We start from the raw sequence: 23,082 nt of genomic DNA on the forward strand, positions 1-23,082 counted from the left end.
TAAAGTTTAATATGCTCCCTGAAACCAAGTGTATTCTACAAGTAGTCCCATTTATCTGAGTGCTTGTTAGAATCCAATCACTATTCTTGGCATTTGGGGTATATCTGTAAGAGATCGTAGCAGGAGGTGGCAAAGGTAAATATAGACTATGTTGACTGTAACGGAGCAGGCATGGTGGCGCACCTGGAATCCCAGCGTGGGGAGCTGAAGCAGGAGGAGTTAAGGTTCTGGGTCACACTGGACTAAATGGTACATTGTGGGCAATCCTAGACTATATAGAGAAACCGTGTCTGCAGAAACTGGTAATAAAGTGACAGCTCATGACAAAAGGAATGGCATCCGTGAAGAACGAGGGCCGAGGTCAGAAAGACAGGCATGAAGTTCACAGACAACACCCCAGGAAGGGTTTCCTGCGTGGATTATATTTACACTTCCCTCTTCCCATGAGAATTCTCAAGCTGAGCTTCATCAGACAGATATGCCCCGTATTCCCAGGACGTGAGTGTGTGTGGAACATCAGAAGTCTAGGAACTCTGTGCAAAGCTCTAATGGGACAGAGGCCAGAGACAGCCAAGGGCTGTCTTACAAAACCCTGTAAGCAGTTTTTATTTTGTTCTGAGTGAAATGGTCAGCCATCAGGGTTTTGAGCAAAAGGCACGATATGATGTACGGCTTTCTTTGAAGATAAACTACGCGGTTGGGCTAGAGCAGAGGTCCTCAAGTCTCCTAACGTCGCGACCCTTTAGCAGCTCCTCATGCTGTGGTGACCCCAACCATAACATTATTTTGTTGCTACTTTATGACTGTGCCTTTGTTACCGTTATGAACTGTGATGTAAAAGTCTGCTGGACAGCATATCCGATGTGCGACCCCTAAAGGTCACGACTCACAGGTTGAGAACCATTGGTCTGGACAGTGATTGTGACTGTAGGTAGAGCGAGAAGTGATTCTCTTGACAGTAAGTAAATACAAACTAGGCTTGTATGGCCAGGGGGGTTAGGTTGAGCCAGACAAGTCCTAAGGGAATTTAACTCAGGCTTTGGTTCTCAGCAGTTAGAAAGGTGGCATCAAATAACATGGCGGAAACAGCAGATCTAACAGGAAAACCCAGACTTCAGTTTTAAACATGTCAATTGGGGCTGGGGATTTAGCTCAGTGGTAGAGCGCTTACCTAGGAAGCACAAGGCCCTGGGTTCGGTCCCCAGCTCCGAAAAAAAGAACCAAAAAAAAAAAATGTCAATTACTATTCTCTGTGTGTCCCTTGGTATCTACTGTATGTGGGTGGGTGTCTGGAGGCAGGTGTTAGACCCACTGGAGCTGGAGTCACAGACAGGTGGGTGTGAGCCACTGATGTTCGTGCTGGAACCTGAACGTGGGTCCCCGAGAGCACTAGGTATTCCTAACCGCTCGACAGTCTCTGCAGCTCCAAGGCTGTTAATCTCTAAATGGCTTTTAGATCCCAGACAAAAATATGGACTATGCAGTTGGAGGCATAGCAGATTGTGTTACCGCAGACTGACCATTAATTTAGTAGTTATTAATTATACATAGTTAAAATCCTGAAGTAGAATGGGATCATCAGGGACATGAATGTAAAGAACAAAGATTGAACCAGGGAGTGGTGCTGCACACCTCCAATCCCAGCACTCAGGAGGCAGAGGCGGGCGGATCTCTGAGTTCGAGGCCAGTCTAGTCTACAGAGGGAGTTCTAGGACAGCCAGGACTACTCAGAGAAACCCTGTTTCTGGGGGTGGGGGAGAAGGACAGCAAAAATAATTAAAATAGGGAATCAAAGAGTTAAGAACAAAACCAAAAGACTAGAAGTCAGAAGCTAAGTTACAGTGACTAGAACAGACTGGCACATTAGACAATGACACCTGAAAATGGCTGCAAGACTCAGCAAAATAGACATTGTTACATAACTGAGAAAACCTGTCCAGGTTTATTGTTTTGGGGTGAACGTAAAAGACTGAAAAGATAATCTAGTGGAATACAACGAGAACATAGGCATCACTTAGGGGACGACCAGCATCCAGTGAGTGCTACGCAGAAAGCATATTTCCGGGCAGGCTTTGGCTGTTCCAAGACTCACAGTGAGAACACTGAGTGAAACAGGCTCCCAGGTCCTGGGATTCCCCAGTCAGGGCTCAAGGAAACTGAAAGCCGAGTCTGGAATCACAGAGGAGCTACTTGAAAACCATGCCAGGTTCTTTAAATGTTACAAAGGCAAAAGGAGGGTGAAGTGGAAACTACAGAGCTCTTTAGAAAGTCAGTTGTGTTGGATGATGTTTTACTGGGGCAAACGTGTGAGGGAACATTTCACTAACGTGGGCACGGATAAAAGGCTAACATAGACTTTTTGCTAAAGCAGATGCAGGTGAAAAGATGTTTGCTAAAATAAGCACATAAAAGGACACGTGACAAAAGATTCTTCACTAACAACACATGTATTGATCCACCTTACATTGCATAGTTGAGCTCCTGTTGTCAAGACTCCCTAGAGAGAAACATGGCGAAAGCCTGATGGTGTGCTGTGGCTTCTTGCTGCTTCCGAAGTCTCAGGCAGATTGGCAAAACGTTAGCTGAGACAGACTCACGTGCTGAGGCAAGACCCCTGTCTTGTGGTAATTATTAAAAATACCCTCAAACCCTCGCTTGCTGGCATCCTCGAGCCATATGGCCTTAGCGGGTACATCCATCTCAGCGGCGACTGGTTCTAGGGCACTATGTCACACTACCCACAGCTATTCTCTGTCCCTGGCAGTCTCCGCCCCTGTTGCTAGCCACACGCTGTGGCCGCCCTCTTCCGGCTGGCTCTCTGCCATGGACTCTGCCCACACTCCCAGCAACCGCCCAGCAATGGTTATAATATCAACTCCCCATAATTCATTAAAATCAAAACTCCAGATGCTTGTAGTTCAACAATCTAAGTAATTTATCTCAGTAAATTTACACTCCACAAAATGTCCACACGATAAACTCAGAGCCAATTGACAATGATGTAAACCGCCCACCTGAATAAGATAAACTGACCTATAAAAATCCATCCCTTAATAAATATTCCTAATAACCTATGGCCATTAAGGCCACACGGATCAGGTTGTCCTTCTCTGCCTCTATCTTTGTTTCTCTCTTCCTCTTCTTTCCTGTTTTACAAGAACTTTGTCCCCACCTTACTTTTTACTGTCCAGTTACAGGCCTCACCTTAACTTGTGCCAGCCCTCACCTGCATACAGACATCAACCTACACCCATGGAACATGTATGATATTTGGAGGGAACATAAAGAGGTCTCAATGGACTGTAAATGAGGTGTGGCTTGTCTAGGCTGGGCTTGCTGATAGAGTTAACTGTACACTGCTTGTTGGTCTTGAGTCTTTCCTGATCTTCACTTCGCTGAGAGAGGCCCAGCCAAAAATGTCTCCTGGTGTTCTTATCGGCTTTGGCCCCTCCTGCTCACTCTTGCTGATTTGGCTGAGGCCTGGCTGTTTCTGCTAGGTCAAGCTGCTGCTACCTATTTGTGTATGCTGACCTGATTCCACCGAACTAGACTACTGGTGTATCTGTAAAGTGTTTGTGAAAGACCCCCGGAGCGGGGAAACCCTCACTCAAGTCTCAGGATGATGTGACCCCCCACCCCAAGAGCTCACGTAAGACCGTCCTTGCTGTAATTTACACGAGGTTTATAGATAGGAACCAGTGCACTGGGGTCGAGACTCGTATTCCACACAGGGGCAGAGGAGTTTGACCACAAGTGGCTGGGGGAAGAGGTATTTAAAGGAAGAAACCACAACCCAAGTGGGTGGGGAGGGCGTCATTGGAAAATGTTAAGAATACTAGTGAAAAATCACAAGGAGAAGCTTCCTGCTTCTCAAGATTGTACTTTAAGATTTTAATCTAACTTTATGGTCAGTTAGTTCCTGGGAAAGAGTTGCCAAACCAGCTGGTGTAATTGCAGCCCAACCAGTTTCATTCTTCCACTCTAAACTTTTGTCTAGGGGGGCAACCTTAAAACTTCTACCTTTCATTTGCAAGCAGATCGAACTGCTGCTGCTTACTTGTGAACTGAACTGCTGATATCCTGACAACACAAATTAGATTTGCTCCAAAGAACCTTTCTAAACAGGTCCACTTTCCCCATATCCTTTGTTTTCAACTACCTCTGGTGGGTAATAGATGAAAAGAGAGGTTAAAAGATTTAAAAGCCACCATTAAAAATAGACTTTAAAAATTGTAGTTAGGGATTGGGGATTTAGCTCAGTGGTAGAGCGCTTGCCTAGCAAGTGCAAGGCCCTGGGTTCGGTCCCCAACTCCGAAAAAAAAGAAAAGAAAAAAAATTGTAAAGTTACAGGAGGGAAATTGCAAGCAATGGTGTTGTACAGAGAAAAGGCTGGAGATACGGCAGGACATCACCCCCACTGCCAGGCAGGTCCTGTGTATGCATGCGAAACTGGGGAGTTAGCCAAAGGGGCTGCTGTTTGCGCATGACACTGTCCTCAAGTCACTGTCGTGTTGGTCAATGAGCTGTAGTTAGATTTGCTGCCTTTAGGAAAAGGAAGAGTGTAGGTTTAAATTTTCCTCAGCCCCAATTTTAATAATGGTTCTTAACCGCTTTAATCTCCCTTGTAGCCCACCACCCACAAGAGATAGTGGAAAAGAAAGGTTATTAGGATAGGGGAGAAGTGGACCTGTTTAGGAATGGTTCTTTGGAACAAATCCCATCTGCACTGTCAGGAAAGCAGCAGTTCAGTTCACAGGTCAGCAGTGGCAGCTGGATCCACGCACAAACACACCACAGATACACCAACAGTCCAGTTCTGTAGTCAGGATAGCAGCAGCAGTGGCACAGCCTCACAGGGACAGCCAGGCCTCAGCGAATCAAGTCGCAGGACAGATTAGGACCAGCAGGGACACCAGAAGTTCTCTGCTCTGCCTTTCTCAGTGAAGCAAAAATCAGCAAAGACTGGAGACCAAGAAGCATTGCAGAGCTAGCTATGCAAGTGAGTCCCTCTCACAGTCCACTGAGTCCTATTTATATCCCTACAAACATCATGTGTCCTCCCTGTGTCTTGCTTCAGCGTGTTAGTCTGTTCAGCAAGACTCCACGTGGGTCTGTATCAGCTACCATCACTGTCGATCAGCCTGAGTCTGCAGAAGCATCAAGAAGCTGCCGGAACACCACCGGAGGGGTTTGTGTATTTCTCTCTATGGAGTTACAACAAATGGAGCTTAACAATGTAAGGCGAACTGATTCATTTCATGTCATTAGCAAAGATCTATCACACGTCCTTTCACATGCTTGCTTTAGTAAAACATCCTTTGTCCCGTATCTGCTCCGGCAAAATGGTCCTTCACGAGTCTGACTTAGCCTTTCACCTGTGTCAGCAAAACATCCTTTCGCTGGTGTCTGCTTCAGGAAAATATTCCTTCATGTGTTTGCCCCAGCACAGCACCGTCCAACTGAACTGACTTTCCAACGAAGCCAGAAGTTTTCACCTGAGAAGAGCTGTGTTACAATTGCCTCGTCTTCCGTTTGTACCTTTTCTCTAAGGCTAAACCTCTAGAGTGAGGGCCTTTGGGGGATAAGAAGAGGTCTCTTTTAGAAAGTTGCTGTCTGTGGCTGGAGGAAGCCACTCAACAAGCTCATGTGGGAATTCCTAACTGTAAGTCACACCTGGCTGCTCGGAGAAAGATATGTGTGTCTAGGACAACCTACGCTTTGATGTGGTCCCTTTTTGATCACAAAAGCCTGGTTTACTCCCTTAGGTAATTCCTCAGTCTATAAGGCTATGCTTTGACACATAAGCCCCCAGGAGAAGAGAGCAGTTCCAAGCACACCAGCGGAGACATATATTTTGGGGCCCCTTTATTAGGTTCTATTGTCTATCCCCCTTCCAACCCTTACTCCACCCCAATCCCTTTCTTTTTTTTTTTTTTTTTGGTTCTTTTTTTCAGAGCTGGGGACCGAACCCAGGGCCTTGCGCTTCCTAGGCAAGCGCTCTACCACTGAGCTAAATCCCCAACCCCTCCCAATCCCTTTCAAATCCCCCAACACTAGGTAAGAGAGAAAGGTGGTTAGAGAGAAAAGAGGGCATAGACCTCTTTAGACTAGTTCTTGCTGATTAGGAGCATTGAGTTCCTTGTGAAAAGTCCAATCTCTGTTGTCAGGGATCTCCAAACAGCAACTCAATCCAGCAACAGCAAATGCAGTAGCAGCAGCCGCAGCCGCAGCAGCAGCTGCCACCACAGGCCCTCTGGGGACTCTCCATTTACACCCCCTCAAGAGTCCCCATAATTCTAAACATAAACCATCTGAGGCTAGCAAGAATCACTCCCCTCCTACAGCCCAAGACAACCACAGTTGGTGGCCGGGGACACTCTTCAGCTGCCCTATGTCCCATATCTGGGATTAAGACAAAATCATATTCACATAACGTAACTGGGTTCTTTAGGGTACCAAAATTCTCACTACACAGAGGCAGCCCTGTTCTCTGGTTCAGTCTGGATTCCTTAGAGGGAAAGTACACAAGCACCCACAAAGTGACCTAACTCCCATGCTAGTTAAGCTCTCCCATCTCCCTACTTGGCCCTTCTCAACTTCTCTGATTCCAAGATCATCTACCTCAACCATCTGCTTCATCCTTGCATGGTGTATAGATGGGGTACTGGTCTCACAACATGTCCCTAAGCCACCATGATGGTCATTGTGATATAGACTCCAGGATGTGCAATTCTAACAGTTAGGCTGTAAAGCAGTACCAGCTAGGGGAGCAACTGGCTAAGATTGGATACTCTGTTCTCAGGATTTCCCTAAGACCTGAATGACCCAGACTGAGTCGTTTCTGCCAGTTTGGCAGTAGTCACGACTCCTGGTATGGGGTGGGCACAGTGGGCTCGTCTGTGGATTCCACCTCAGAGTGATAGTTCCCCGAAAGGTACCTTAGCATCATAGTGAGATGCAGCTAGGAAGGTAATGGTCCTTCCAGAGGATGTGAAGATGCTTGGTTATGTCATCAGGAAACTCACTGACCCCATGTCAAGTGCTACCCTGTGTCTTGGCCTAAAACAGACACTGAGCTTGTACCCAACCCCCAAGGCTACTGGTGCTAAGAGCCTTCGAGGACATGTTAATATGAATATCATCAGGATACAGGGAACTGAAAAGAATACTTATGCCCGTATGGATGTGGCACCTGTCAGTAATAAATCCGATGGCCTATGGCTTAGGTAGGAAATAGGAGGTGGGACATCTGAGAGGAGAGAGAATTCTGTGATAGAGCCAGGTAGGAGATCTACCTGGGGGAGAGGTAAGGAGATGGACTCCTGGTACCTTAGCACAGGTAACCAGTCACATGATAGAATGTAGATTAGGATAAATGGGATAATTTAAGTTATTATCTAATAAGGAAAGCCTAGCAATATGGCCAAGATATTTGCAAATACATTTTGAGTCTGAGTCTTATTTTTGGAAGCAGAGGATTGGGAGGAAGAACCAGACTTAACTTCCACAAAGTACATATAGCAGGTGTCTTGTGGGTCACACACAGAACTGGGATCCATGACAGAAAGTATAACTTTGGAAATGGTAAACCTGTATTCAGAGAGTGACAGTTGAGGTTAAGACTTAAATCCCAGGGTGCTCCAAGGAGAGTAAGGGGACATTTAAACCATGAAAGGGTTATTCTAGAGGCTAAGGTCTTTGCTTTTTAAATAAGCAAGCCCACCCCTTGGACCACCACCCCACATCCATGTCTCCATCACACAGGGCCTAGTTCTCAGGGAAAACTGGGAAAGCCACGCTGGGCATGTGGTGCACACCTTTAATCCCAGCACTAGAGAGACGGAGATCTCTGAGTTTGAGGCCAGCCTGATTTGTACAGCAAGTTCCAGGCCAGCTAAAGTGACATATTATTGTATGGCTTTCTCAGACCCACTTGCAGTTCAATAACATAGATGTGGAGACTTTTATATAATTTAAAGCTTTAGGCCTTTCTGCTGGGGAAGTCTCTCGGCTAGCTTCTAACTTCACCTGACTTTTAGACACTGCGTCTCCACCGTGTGGCTAGCTCTTTATCTCCATACTCTCTGCTCGCGTCTCCCTTCTGTTCCTTTCTTGTTCAAGTCTCCCTATTCTCTTCGCTGGCATCCCTCCGGTGGCTACGGTGGCTACGCATGCCCAGAAGTTCCACCTCCATACTTCCTGCCCCACCTACTGGCCACCAGATTTTTATTATGACCAATCAGCAGTAAGACAACCCCTGGTCCATCTCTTTGGTTGCCTAAGGCATTGAGGGTTTCCTGTCATTGGGGGAGGTATTTTAGGACAAGCATTTACAAATAAAAAACTTGGTAATGGGCCAGAGATGACAATACCAAAACCTGCTCTCAACCTAACAACCGAAAATACAGGATCCTACCATAATACAAAGTGAAGGAAGGTCACCCCCAAAACAGACCAAGATCTTACCTGAAAAAAGAAAACAAGCAAAAAAAAAAAAAAAAGAAAGGAAGAAAGAAAAAAGAAAGAAAGAAGGAAAGAAAGAAAAAGAAAAAAAAAGGCGGAAGCCAGGAGACTAGATTCTGTAAGGCAGCACAAGCAGCAGAACAGAATGGGAAGGGAAGGTTCAGATGGAATGAAAACCCTGGTTTGCTCCTACATCAAGGCATCCAAGGATGTGTGCATACACCATCCCACAGGGCCATCCAGCCCTATGACCAGATTGGTCATTGGAACTGGAGCTGTCTCATGTAAATATGGAATGAAAATTCAAGTTTACAGCAGTCACTTTCTCTCTTCATTAAGAAGTGTAGATGGGCCCGTGTCTCGGAATGTCAAGGCAGGGAGGTGGGAGGGGGAGGTGGATGGGTGGGGGAAGCACCCTCATGGACGCCAATCAGTATCAGGTCAAGACTGGAGGCAGAGTTTGGTATGCGGTAGGGAAGTTGGTCCTCTCTGTTGGATCCTCCTCTGCAGTAGAATAGAAAACATCAGTCTTGGTATGACAAGCCAGGGTCAACCTCCATACCACAGTCAGGCGTGAATGTAGACTTGGATGTAGATGGGGTAAACGCTGCAGAGTGGACAGAAGACAATTAGGTAAAGTATTCAGAGCAGGAGAGCCTCGGAGGATCAACAGGCTAGGATTTTAAGCCAAGAAGGCAGTGGGGATATGCATGGAGGAGCGGCATGCCCGGGCAAGCTACCAGATAAAACAACTGTGCTCTTTGAAGAGCACAACAGGTGAAAAGGCCCTGAAGCCAGAAGCCAACCGCTGTGTGGGAGGAACCTGGGAGAGAAAGGCACTGTGGATTGGATCACATGAAGGTGGACAGCGCATCTGGGGAATCAGCGGCTCTTTACACGGCCCCTTTGACAGCCCTCTATCTCCAAAAATATTTACTCTACAATTAATAAGTAGCAACCAAATATGGCTGTGGGTCACCACTGCATGAGGAACTGTATTAAAGGGTCCCAGCGCTAGGGAGGTTGAGAACCAGTGCGACACTTCTTGGTGTTCCTCCCCTCCACTCCTCAGCAAGCCAGGGAGTCAACCCAGTTTAGCATCTCATTACTAAGGAAGTGATTCTTTATCATTTCTAAAGAGGGGTTCTCACTGAGACGCACACCTAGCTGAGAAAACCTTAGCCAATGATGGCTGCCAGTGGTGGCATGGCAGCCTCTGCTCAACCCATGTACCTGCAGGCATTCAGCTAACTCCCCACCCCAGGGCTGTTGTAACAGAGCTGATTTATGAGGTCACTGAGGAAGGCACGGAGTGTAGAAAACTGGGACCAGGGTCTTAATTTGACCCAAGTGATCTTAACATTTTTACTTCGAGACTTCCTGAGGGTAAGGGAAATTCAAAAGACATGATACTTGAGGTAGGAGACAACATGTTGGTTGCTTTTGACAAAAATAGTTACGGGTAGCTTATAAAGTCCGTTACAGGTAAATGACAGCGGCGAGTCCACGAGCACGCTCAAGCTCGTGTCTGGATATGTCGTCACTGTGGTCTTTCTCTCTTGCTTTTGACACAGTTGTCTTACCCTGTAGCTCAGACTGGCCTTGAACTCATGGTGACCCTCCTGCCTCAGCTCTTCCTGAAGGTTGGAATTACTGACATGAAATGCCATACCCAGGCCTGTAGTGTATCTCGCTCAACAGAAGGAACGGATGCGCCCAAGAGGGCAAAGACGCCCACGGGTCTGTTAATGTTTGCAGCAAACAAGTGTCAGAAGAGAAGATGATCCCTGTCGCGTACATTACATTACCATCGATTAGTTGGCAGTGTCCACACTCCACCAACAGGATTTGCCTCAGTGTGAGCTGAGATGATCGTTCTGCTGGAGAACTTGGTAACAGTGTTCCGCCCGGTGTTTTTCCCCATGAGAAAGCTTTAATTGTATCCAATTGACACCAAAAGCTTTCATTGTATCCAATTGACGCCGTTTCTTCTCAGCGAGTAGAAATGTCCTTCCCCCGTAATGGGAATTCAGTGCCTTCTCTGACATCCTTTTCTGAGCAGTGATATGTGTCACTGTTCCGTGGCAGTTTTAGTTACAACAATATACATGCTGTTCTGTGCCACAGAGGCAGTAATTACAGTAAGACACATCCTCGGTATGAGTTCTCCCTCATACCGCTTGGGTGTGAAGACTCTGGTGGGCACTGAGCGCCGACTTCTGCACAAAACCTTCCCCACAGACTACACACTTATGAGGTTTCTCTCTGGTGTGTATTGTTTGGTGCTTATTCATGTTGGACCTGTCGGTGAAGGCCTTCCCGCACTCAGCACACGTGTAAGGCCTCTCTCCGGTGTGAATTCTCTGATGCACTTGGAGCTGGGATTTCTTGGTGAAGGATTTCCCGCAGCCACTGCAATCGTAAGGCTTCTCCCCGGTGTGGATTCTGTGGTGGGTAATCAACTCTGACTTCTGCCTGAAGGTCTTCCCGCACTCAGAACACATGTACGGCTTCTCCCCAGTGTGCGTCTTCTGATGCTTGCTGAGGTTTGATCTGCCACTAAAGGTTTTCCCACACTCGGCACACACGTGAGGTTTCTGGCCCGTGTGGATTGGCTGGTGCACCAGGAGCTGCGACTTGGAGGTGAAGGGCTTCCCGCAGTCGTTGCATCGGTAAGGTTTCTCGCCGGTATGGATTCGTTGGTGGGTGATGAAGTTGGACTTCCGGATGAAAGCTCTCCCACACTCGGTGCACACGTAGGGTTTCTCCCCGGTGTGGATTTTCTGGTGCACAATGAGAATCGACTTCTGGTTGAAGGCTTTCCCACAGTCGAGGCATTTGTACTGTCTCTCACCGGTGTGAATCGTCTGGTGTATGCTGAGGTGTGACTTCTGGGTAAAAGCTTTCCCGCAAATGCTACATCCATACGGCTTCTCCCCAGTATGAATTCTCTGGTGTGTAACCAGGTCTGATCTCTGAGTGAAGGCTTTTCCACACCTTGAACAGACATAGGACTTCTCCCCTGTGTGGATTCTCTGGTGCGTGATGAGGTTTGACCTGTTGGCAAAGGCCTTCCCACATTTACTGCACACGTACGGTTTTTCCCCTGTGTGAATCCGCTTGTGTACGTGGAGTTGAGACTTGGAAGTAAAGAGTTTCCCACAGTGACCACATGTGTAAGGTTTCTCTCCGGTGTGAATTACCTGATGTGCGACCAGGTGTGCCTTCTGGACGAAAGCCAGCCCACATTTTACACACGCGTACGACTTCTCTCCTGTGTGGATTCTTCGGTGCACGGTGAGGGCTGACTTCTGGGTGAAGGCCTTGCCACAGTCCCCACACTGATAAGGCTTCTCTCCGGTGTGAGTTCTCTGATGAATGATTAGCTCTGACCTGTAGGTAAAGGCCTTCCCACACTCAGTGCAAGCGGACGATTTCTCTCTTACCGGAACTTTCTTACGTGTGAAGCTGGGACTAATGCTGAAGGTCTTCCCGTGGTCGGGAGTTACACAGGGCCTCACTCTTGCATGAATTCGCTGGTGGACCTGGAGTTGGGACTTGGAAACAAAGGATTTGCCGCAGCTGTCGCACTGGTGTGGCTTTTCTCCAGTGTGAATCCGTCGGTGTGAGACCAGGTGTGTCTTCTGGATGAAAGCCTGCCCACACTCAATACAGATGTAGGCCCTGTCTCCCGTGTGGATTTTCTGGTGAATCTTGAGTGTGGACTTTTGTGCGAAGGCCTTGCCACAGTCGGCGCAGCTGTAATGCCTCTCTCCTGTATGGATCTTCTGATGGGTCCTGAGGTCTGAGTTGTACGAGAAGCCTTTCCCACAGTGGCCGCACTCGTAGAGCTTTTCTCCAGTGTGAATCCTCTGATGCCTGAAGAGAGAAGACGCTTGGAAAAAGGACTTTCCGCAGTCGCCACATGGATAGCGCTTCTCTCTAGTGTGGGTTTTTTGATGCGTGAGGAATTCTGATTTCTGAGAACACGCCTTCCCGCATTCAAGGCACACATAGAGCCTGTCTCTTGTAGATTTCACGTGTACGGTCCGCTGTGGCTTCTGGGTAAGAGTCTTCCCAAATTCAGCACATTCGTATGATTTCTGATACCGACAAGGTACTTGTTCATAGCTGAGGGCTCTTTCACACTGACCATGGTCCTGTAATTTCTCTCCTGTGAGAGTGTGATTGGTGTTGGAATAGGATGAAATCTTACCATATTCGGTAATCTTCTGACCTCTCTTTGGTTCATTACTCTCATGACGAGTCTGTAAATTTAAATTATGCTCCGGGTCACTGGCAAGTGGGTCACGGTAACGGAGCCTCGTGGGGGAGGGAACAGTGTATGAGTTCACGTGGATCACCGTTCTAACGCCCGTGTACTCGTGGCGACTCTCTGCATCCACGGTCTTCTTGATGAAGACCATATCACTGACCGACTTAGGTTCTATTTGCTGATAGTGGTCGCCGGTCTGCTGCAGTTCTTCTAGAATGAAGTATGAGAAAACATCATTTGTAAAAACCACAAAGAACAGAAGCAAAACTACCTCCTTGCTCAATGTGCCAAGAGGCTTTTTCAGAACTGCCCACTGTAAAGACAAGTTCCTTTCTGAGGAAGAAACAAATGATTTTAGTTCACTGCCACTAGATGGGTGCACACACGGCCCATTCAGGACAAGCACAGAGAAGAAGGGGTGTGGGGAGCACGATTTGATGATGAAGGTTGTGAGGGGACAAGAAACATCCAGGTTTACAATACATCAGAGGGAACAGCCAGATACATACGTTATATGTCAGATGTGAGCAAAGTAAAGGGAAAAGCGAGGGACACAGAGAAAGCTGCCATGCCTATAAACCGTTACACAGAAACTTTCTAATGCAGGTGATTTTTGCATGTCTCTGTTATATAAACCAGTGATACGTGGTGGGGAGGGATGAGGATGTGAGGCAGAGAGGAAAAAAGGGAATACAACATCTTATCCTAAGTCTAAGACAGAATTAGAATTATAATTTATACATTTACACTTATACATTTATACATTTACACTCATACATTTATAAATATGGACGAGAAGCCATACATTTATACATTTATAAATACATTTTCTTTTTTTTTTTCTTTTCTTTTTTTCGGAGCTGGGGACCGAACCCAGGGTCTTGCCTAGCAAGCGCTCTACCGCTGAGCTAAACCCTAACCCACATTTATACATTTATAAATATGGACTTAATTATAACTAAATGTAGGACTCATCAGTGAAATACAGTAATAAAATAGCAACGAAACTCAACTGACAGGAAGACAGACCCTGTTGAATGTGGATTAACCGGGCAGGATTAAAATGAAGCTTTATAAAGGGGCGATTAAGAATGCCAAACATGGGGCTGGAGAGATGGCTCAGTGGTTAAGAGCACTGACTGCTCTTCTAGACGTCGTGAGTTCAATTCCCAGCACCCACGTGGTGGCTCACAGCTATCTGTAATGAGATCAGACGCCCTCTTCTGGTGTGTCTGAAGACAGTGACAGTGTATACACACACACACACACACACACACACACACTGCTCAGTGAGGCTTCCTGCCCAATCCACGGGGACTCTGCTTACCCACTGAGCGCAGGTGGCTGTAGGTCTCCTGCATCACATCCCGGTAGAGACTCCTTTGAGCAGGGTCTAGATGCTGCCACTCCTCTCTGCTGAAATCTATAGTCACATCCATGAAGGACACTAATCCCTGTAAGAGCAAATTCCTGTTCAGAGTAAACACACTGGGGGGTGGGGGACAGGGGACGGACCATATTTAGAAATAAGGATCCTGGGCTTTGCTTTGTCTTCAGTTCATTCTTGTAAGTCCCTGAGTGAGAGGCCAGCAAGACGGCCAAGTAGAAACTGGAACAGGCATGCCACAAAGTAACAAAGAAACTACTTTGTTTGGATAGAAAGAACTGAAGAGGACAAGAGGACGTCATAGAAACCCAGGAGGGCCACAGGAGAACACAACACAATGGCATGCCACTGCCCTCCAAGAGCCTAGTAGCTGTCAGCTCTAAACCAGGAGGGTAAGATCCCAGCGACCACTGTTACCTTGGACACTACCATGGTTAAGTTCATCCACCTAACACAGTTTAGAATCGTGGGAAGAGCGTACCAGTGAGGGGTTGTCTAGAACAAACTGGCCTGTGCGAGGCTGTGTGGATTATGTTAACTGACAGCAGACACTGCAGTTTGTACCATTCCCTAGGTAGGCGATCCTAGACTGCAGAGGTACTGGCCAGGGGTGGGGAGGCAGAGCAATGTAAACATACATGTGTTTATTCTCTTTGCTTTTGACTGCAGGTGTGACTGTTTCAGGTTCCTCACACTTTGCCATCCCCTCGTGATGACTGCGACTTGCGACTATGAGCCAGATAAACCCTCTCTCTCTTATGTTGCTTTAGTGAGGAAATAGAACAAGGGCAGAAATCTAATCCCCAGTCCAGGGTGCTACCCCATCTTGCTGGGTATGGCTTGCTCCAGGGGCCGGGGAACCACCTCAGCTCAGCCCTTGAAGGACAGGGTGTAGACTTGTGGGGGCAGACAGAAAAGCTTTACAATAGTTTGGTGCCATAGGGTAAGATACAACAAAAGCTGTCTTGGGGACAGTGGGCCAGCAAACAGATGGGTCAGTGGTGAGCCCTGTTCATTTTTATTTAAAGATACTTTGATAAATGTTGTAATTTGTATCCTGTCTTTGCTACTTTGTGGATTCTTCTTTCTTCTATCCCTTTTCCACCTCTTTTTTTCCACCCTTTCAACCCCCTAAATTAGATAGGAGGAGGGGGATAGAGAGGAAATGGGGTGGTGTTATCATTAGACTACTTCCTGCTGATTAGGGGGTATCAAGTTCCTTGGGGCAACTTTGATATTTGTAATCAGAATAATACCAATTTCTCTTTCCTCTTTCTTCTTTTCCCATGACTACTTAAGAAACCATAACCAACCAACAAGCTACAAACCCACCCTGCCTTTGGGGGCCCTACCATTTATACACCCTCTGAAAAGTTCTCAGAATTCCAAAGGTTTCACGCTCACAGAAACTGTCTGCTGCTGGCAAAATCACGCCTCTGTTAGAGCGCGAGGCAAATCATAGTCACCTGCTGTGGACGGTCTGAAGCAGCCCCATATCCCACCCCTGGGATTAAAACAAAAGACACATTCTAACATTTCTGTGCTTTTGAAAGACACTAAAATCCCAAAATTGTCACCACACTAATTCTTTGTACATTATTACTATTCTAAGTAAAAAATCGTCCTCCATCTCAAAGTTGTGTCCCTAAATATGCAACTGTAGGCTTCTTTTGGTTCCTGTTTATCAGCCAATCTTTTCCCACCCCTTTATTTTTGAGTAAGAAGAGCAACTGCTGACGGCGGGGCCTGGTGCTGTCATGTGGGTTTCACTGTTGCTAGGAGCTGTTTGATGGGATTCTCTAGATCATGGTCTTCTCACACGGTGTTAAACACACACAACCTGACCCCACAGGCGGGAAGCATTAAAGACTCCTGCGACCACCTCAGTAAAGACCAACCCAAAACTGCTCTGTAACGTCTGAGCACTGCTCAACTGTAAAATGTAGCCGTCCTCTTATCCCACTTGTAACTGTGTTTTAACGTAGCCATTCCCTGAAGACTGAGACTTCTTCTATATGAAGGAATGCCTAGGCCAAAACCTTTGCTCTGTTCCATGACTCGTTCATGCCTCAGTAACCCAGTTTATTCTATTCTGAGCACACCACATAGATGGTTACCGGCTTCTCAGGTTCACGACTATGCTACTCCTTAGACTTTGGGGCTAATCTCCAGTGCTTATTTCCCAGAATTCCCCCCACTCTCTTTCTCTCTGCTGGAACTCCTGCTTTCTATTTCCTGACTCAGCTCATTGGCCATGGGCTTTTGAATTGACATGTGAATGCTTTTACACAGTGTACAAGACAGTCTCTCTACACGTACTAATACAAACATACATTTTGTACATTACACTTTGTAATTTGCACATTTGTGATGGTTGTGCTCAATTTATATCTAAGAGAAAGAAGCCCTTGCACAAATAGGGGGAGATGTTGTGGGTGGCCCTAGGGCTGTTTGTATTCTGATGCTAACTCTGCTTCCCTCTTATGAATCTTCTCTCCATTCTAACTGATCGAATAAAGGCTAGAGCCTGCGATTGGGCAGTGGAAGGGAAAAGTGGGACTGGAGAACCTAGAGAGTGTGCGTAGGTGGGGGAAGCAGGGAAGAAGGAGAGGAGAGAAGGTGGAGAGAGGACCAAGGAAGAAGTAGAAGCCTACACGGAACGGAACCACGTGACCAAGAAAAACTGCAAGTCTGAGCAAAGGGTCTGTCCCAGTGCTGAGGAATAAGATAGGATAGTGATAGATGTGCCCAATCTAGGCACATAGCTTATAAATATAACTGGGTTGTGTCATTTTTATACGTGCTTACTGGGGTTGGAAATTACTTCAACAAATTGGCACACCAACATATCCCTTAGAACCCAACTAAACTGAGATAAAAGTCCACCCCCATTCCCACCTCCAATAAATGTCTCGGGCTGTGCTTTAGGGCTGCAGCAACGTGTGGGTTGAAAGTTGAGTGGGTCTGGGGGCGCCTACAGAGAGCTGCTGAGATGCTCCCTCCCTATGCCCCAGGCAGACCTGGGCAACCAGGAGCAGCACCCCAACCTGAGCTGGGACTTGGGCAATGCCAGTTTTGCAAAACAGTTGGTGTTCCCTGATCCTGGCAAAGGACAGGGGACCTTGGGGGCAGGCAGTAGTCTTCTCGAAGATACAGTAGGCTGATCTGGGCACCTACCACCAAGGGAGCCCTCCTGTGCTCGCTTCCCCATACCCACTCATCTAAATAGGACACGGGACAGCCAGACCCATTGTCCACTCCCCCAACTGCTTGCACTGCAGACTGAGATCAGTGCACAGGATGCTGGTTGCAACCTAAACAAAAAAGGCAGAGCCGGTTCAGAAGCACAGAAGCATTAGGTCTTTCTACTGTTAGGCCCTCCTTGTCAATACAAGAATAAGAGAGGACTACTGTGTCCTGAATCAAAGAGCAGAGGGGGACAAAGGTACAAAAAACTCCAAATTAAGTAAAAAGAATTATACATTGATAATAAAGAGACAAAGAGATAGATAGATAGACAGACAGACACTTAAAGATGAGAAACACAATAAATACCTTTACCTTTTGAGTTTTAGGGAATGATATTTTGAATGGTTCAACAGGGGTGGATTTAAAGGAAATTGATACCTTGTCGATACAGTTATCACAATATTGAGTAGATTGTTTACTATGTCTTCTCAAAAGACAGGGTCCTAAGATAAAAACTTATAAGCCTTAGAAAAGGGATTAGGGTGTCAATGCCCGTACCAACACGGCACCACCGGGTGTAAGCCTGCGGGATTAAAAAACACACACCTACGGGTCATTCTTGTTAAGTGAGAATGCCAAATCTGTAGCTTTATTCACTGAATGTATACCTCAAGTTCACAGGGTGGAAAATCCCAGGAAGCACAGTGGAAAAACCTGGCTTCAGGAACAAAAGAACAAACACGTGCCCCAAATTTACTGGGGAGGAATCCAGGAAGACAAGCCTAAGTCTCAGGAACAAAGACTGAGAACAAAAGACAGGAACGGAATGGACCATCGCCCAGGTATATGCCCAGGTACACGCCCAGGTATATGCCCAGGTACACGCTCAGGTATATGCCCAGGTACACGCTCAGGTATATGCCCAGGTACACGCTCAGGTATATGCCCAGGTACACGCTCAGGTATATGCCCAGGTACACGCTCAGGTATATGCCCAGGTACACGCTCAGGTATATGCCCAGGTACACGCTCAGGTATATGCCCAGGTACACGCTCAGGTATATGCCCAGGTACACGCTCAGGTATATGCCCAGGTACACGCTCAGGTATATGCCCAGGTACACGCTCAGGTATATGCCCAGGTACACGCTCAGGTATATGCCCAGGTACACGCTCAGGTATATGCCCAGGTACACGCTCAGGTATATGCCCAGGTACACGCTCAGGTATATGCCCAGGTACACGCTCAGGTGTGTCTACTGGGCCAGGGTGTTTCTGTTAGTAACAAAAGGCTACCACATGCATCCGAAGGGCTCAGCAGGGGTCAAACATGCAGGGGACCCAGGAGGGTCGGACCTTAGGGGAAACACTAGAGCTAAAGGCACAGGAATTTATAGGTCATGATAAGGAACAAAGAGAGGAAAATGAAGGCTGGAGACAGGAGCTGGAAAAGACGCTAGAACAAAATATGCAGCAGCTCATAGACCAGGCTGAGCCACAAAGAGAAAAATAATGAGGATTGGAAGCAGGGCTTGGAGGAGAACCTTTTAAAATTAATCAATCAGAATAAAATGGACAGCAGAATATCAGAATTATAATATAAAGAAAAATTAAACTGTGGAAGCAGAACCTTGAGCAGAGATTACAGGGCCTCGAGCAGCAGGAGGAGCGACAAAAGGAGATATGAAGCAGCATCAACACAGACCTCAAGGGAGGAATTTCAAATTCCAATTAAGGAGGATACTCAGGTAGAAACAGAAGATAAAATTAGGGAAAGCCAACCGGAGGTTATTAGAAAACAAGATTTAGTCTCTCCAGTTAGTGTGCGACAAAGCCCTCCAGGTGATGATCAACCACAGGGCTATCGGGGGCTCGAATGGCACCCCATGGATGTGTGAGAACTGAGGAAATTTAAGGAGAGTGTCACTAATTTTGGAATGCATTCTCCATTTGTAGAATAAATCCTGACTTCTTGAGCTGTTAAAAATAGAATAATTCCCCACGGACTGGAAGACTGTGGCAAAGACAACACGAGAACCTGTGTCACATTTACAGCGGCTCGCACGGTGGAAAGAAGCGGTGAGGGAGACGGCACCACAGAACAGAGCCAGGGGTAGAGAGATCTCCACAGATCAGATGCTTGATGAGGGTCGCTCGGCTGAGGTAGGGGTGCAGGCTATATATGATGAAGAAACCTTGGCATTGTGTCGCTTGGCAGCCTTCAAGCCCAAGCACCCTTTAGCCCAAGCTAAAGGGCCTCTGTGTGCTGTGGTGGCAATACGGAGACAGAGGGCAAGGCTGTGGGCTCTGATCTCTTCACTTCTGTGGTTGCAGGAAATGAACTTGGGTCTCCAAGCTCATGGGCGAGCAGACTTAATGAGCCATCTCACTGAGTACAATGTTTAAAACCGCAACCTGAAATGAACGGTTGATAGCGGTTAACAGCGGCTCCACTGAGGAGGAGACAAAGTTGACAATGTTTCCCAAAAAGGAAAGCAGCAAAAAAAAATCGTGGAGGAGGAAAAATGAAAATTGGAGACCTACTGAGAAGCAGAAACGTGAGGAATGGAAGCAAGCGGATATTTGTGTCCAGTGTGGCGATTGGAAAAGGAATGATGCCATTTCTTCAAAGACCCTATAGGGAAGTAATTTCTACCAAGAATTTTATCCACAGACAACAGATGAACACCACAGGATGACAAAAAACAGTCATTCATCACGGTCCGCCCTCACTGCCTCTGGAGTGGAGAACATTTGCCCAGGTGTTTCTTGATTTTTGATAAATAGATCAAGATTGGTTCCCTGAGGGGCAGGTTTAGGGGTCCAGTTGCTCCTGTGGCTTATCTGCTTCTCCTCTGAGACTCCAAGGACAAATCAGGGCCATCTACTCCTGGAGGAATGCCCACCCACAAAACCCCTCCCCTCTGACCTCACTGGAGCTCCCAGGATCTTCTGGGGCCAATGATGTAGCTTCCAGGGTTGAAGTCCAGTCAGTTGGCATGATCACCCTGGGTCCAGACCGTGTTCTGTCAGCAACCAGATGCTTAGCGGTCCTCTAGGAGTTTAGTCAGAACTGCGAGGAAGAAGAGCTGTGGAATGTGGTGGAAGATCTGGAGCTGCGAAGAGATACCAAGACACCCAGGGTTAGAGCATTTGCCTAGCATGCTTGAGGTCTTGGGTCCAATCCCCAATTTAAAACAAAACAAAACAAAAACAAAAGAAGGACTGGAGAGATGGCCCAGTGGTTAAGAGCACTGACTGCTCTTCCAGAGGTCCTGAGTTCAAATCCCAGCAACCACATGGTGGCTCACAACCATCTGGAATGGGATCTGATGCCCTCTTCTGGTGCGTCTGAGGACAGCGACAGTGTACTCATATAAATAAAATAAATCGTTTTTAAAAAGGAAAAAAAAAACACAAATTAAAATATTGACATATATTATTTTCATCATGAAGCTAACAGGTTCTAATGTTTTATTAAAAAAAGAAATCTAGCAATTGCTTTTAAAAAGTCAAGGGGTGGGCTGGAGAGATGGCTCAGCGGTTAAGAGCACCCGACTGCTCTTCCAGAGGTCATGAGTTCAATTCCCAGCAACCACATGGTGGCTCACAACCATCTGTAAAGAGATCCGATGCCCTCTTCTGGTGTATCTGAAGACAGCTACAGTGTACTTATATATAATAAATAAATAAATCTTAAAAAAAAAAAAAAGTCAAGGGGTAAAAACTAGACAAAAGATATAAAACTTGCAAAACGGAAAGATACTTGCGAAAATAAGCTCTTTTACAAACTGATGGTGGACACTGAATTTGCTAATAATATCCTGGAGATACTTAGTCATACCTATTACTAAAAATAACTGGAAGGGGGTAGTAAGGGTTGGTGAGACGAAAATACATTGTATACATATCTTCAAAGAATAAACAAACACATTTTGCAAAAATACACATAAGTGTTGGTAACGATATAACTTCAAACATACAAACCAGAAATGGACAAAGGAGAGATAGACAAATCACCTTTCTGTTGTGAGCAATATACCTCCACCACAACTAAGCAGACAAAAAAAATCTGTAATGTCTGCTGGTGGGGTGCAGGCCTTTAATCCCAGAACTCCGGAGGCAGATGGATCTCTTTGAGTTCAAGACCAGCCTGGTCTACATATAGTGAGTTCTGGGACATCCAGGGCTCCAAAAAACAAAAAGCAAAACCAAAACTGTAAGGCCATGTGATATATAACTCACAATACAACTGGGGAGCGGTAATTTTTATGCAATGTGAAGTCATTTATGAAAATGATTACGATATAGACCATAAAGCATTTTTCAACCTGACCACTACCCAGAGATATTATCTAAAACGGAAAATGCATTTCCAAATGACTCCTGGATCAAAGAAAATAAATTTAAAAAGAAAACCATTTGTATTTAATCAACAATAAAAAGTCTACATATAAATATGTAAGAATATAAATTCTTACATTAACCAACGCTAAAAATTAATGAGCTAAACTTTCGGGTTAGAAAGCAAACTGATCACAGACCCCAGGGGCTCTCGGGTGTTACAGACCCTCAGCCACTCATCACATTCCCTAACATCACATCACTCACAAGTCAGGACAGTCACACGTCACCCGGCCGGCCAACCTCCCTCCTCCAAAACTCAGAATCCCGTTATTGATCGGAGAAATCCTTACCACTGACAACCATCAACACAGCAGACAGTACCCAATACAGTAACTAACTCGCAACATACACACACATTACTGATTCCCTAGAATTCTAGTTGAAATCACCTCCAAGGTGCTTGCTCTTAAGACTTCAATGGAAACCGCGCGGAGGCGAGGGGAGAGGGGGAGGGGAACCATCTTCAAAGACCAAGGTCACTTCCGGTCTTTAAAAGAAAAAAAAATCCTTGGCTATTAGTACTGCGCATGCTCAGCGATACCTGCGACACAGGAGGACTCCAACAACCCACTAGGTGCCTAAAGAGTTTGCAGAACCTTTATATACCATTCCTTAAGAGGCTATGGCCGCGCCCGGAGATGCCGCGTAGGCCACCATCTTTGAAACTTAAGCATTCCGTACAGCAGAGGAATAGCTATCCAGCCAGATTACACAGAATGGGATAAAGAACGTAAATCCAAGCACTGTAGCCCTTGTCTGTGCATCATCCTATAGGAGGAGGTTCCTCTAGCTTTGAGGGCATGAGTTCTGTTATACTTTAAACCTAGTTGCCCGCCCCCTGCTGGAAGAAACCATGAGGTACAGGGGATCCAGCCAAAGAAGGAAAAAAATTGAGGGCTTGTGGGAGAAACCATATGAGGGGAAAAATCAAGGTGGTACAATCACTTTATAGAAAAATCATTCATGAAAAAGGTAGACAATTCAGGATGGAACTCTGCTCCTGAGGAAAAAAACCCCAGCAACCCCAAGATGCATCAGAACCAGTATCAGAAGCAACTGGAAGAATGTCAAAATCTTAAATAGGACAAACCGCATTGGGAAATAGAGTAGAAGCTGGGATAAACCCCCTGGGAGATACCGCCAGGGGTGGGGGTGGGTGGGAATAGAGCGGTCAGAATGTCCTTTGGAAGGACAGAGTAGAATACAGGCATAAAACCCGCTCGTTTCCGTTATTCACCACTCTAAGCACCTCAAGAATAGCTTAATACGAGGCATAGTGGCTCACATTTGCAGGCAGGATGAATCGATAGGCCAAGCTGAGATATGTAGAAGGAGGTAGGGAGACAGGAGGGAGGAAAGA

At 46.4% G+C, this 23,082-nt stretch overlaps 1 protein-coding gene and 1 long non-coding RNA gene across 3 annotated transcripts; both read right to left on the reverse strand.

Moving 5' to 3' along the window:
- Positions 1–8,781: 8,781 nt before the first annotated feature.
- LOC148007317 (uncharacterized) lies at positions 8,782–9,712 on the reverse strand. The gene is made up of 2 exons (XR_015650538.1): positions 9,627–9,712; positions 8,782–9,070 (listed from the first exon to the last, which is right to left on the reverse strand). It is a non-coding gene; the product is annotated as an uncharacterized LOC148007317 (long non-coding RNA).
- Positions 9,713–9,799: 87 nt separating this feature from the next.
- On the reverse strand, positions 9,800–22,516 carry Zfp27 (zinc finger protein 27). 2 transcript variants are annotated; one of them, NM_001432719.1, is given in 4 exon segments: positions 9,800–12,949; positions 14,067–14,193; positions 20,245–20,431; positions 22,112–22,516. In NM_001432719.1, coding segments are annotated over 3 exon segments (2,514 nt in total). In that variant the 5' UTR covers positions 20,317–20,431; positions 22,112–22,516; the 3' UTR covers positions 9,800–10,634.
- Positions 22,517–23,082: the final 566 nt, after the last annotated feature.

This window comes from Rattus norvegicus, chromosome 1 (assembly GCF_021556685.1).
Source record: "Rattus norvegicus strain SHRSP/BbbUtx chromosome 1, alternate assembly SHRSP_T2T, whole genome shotgun sequence".
In the NCBI taxonomy this organism is placed as follows: Eukaryota; Metazoa; Chordata; class Mammalia; order Rodentia; family Muridae; genus Rattus; species Rattus norvegicus.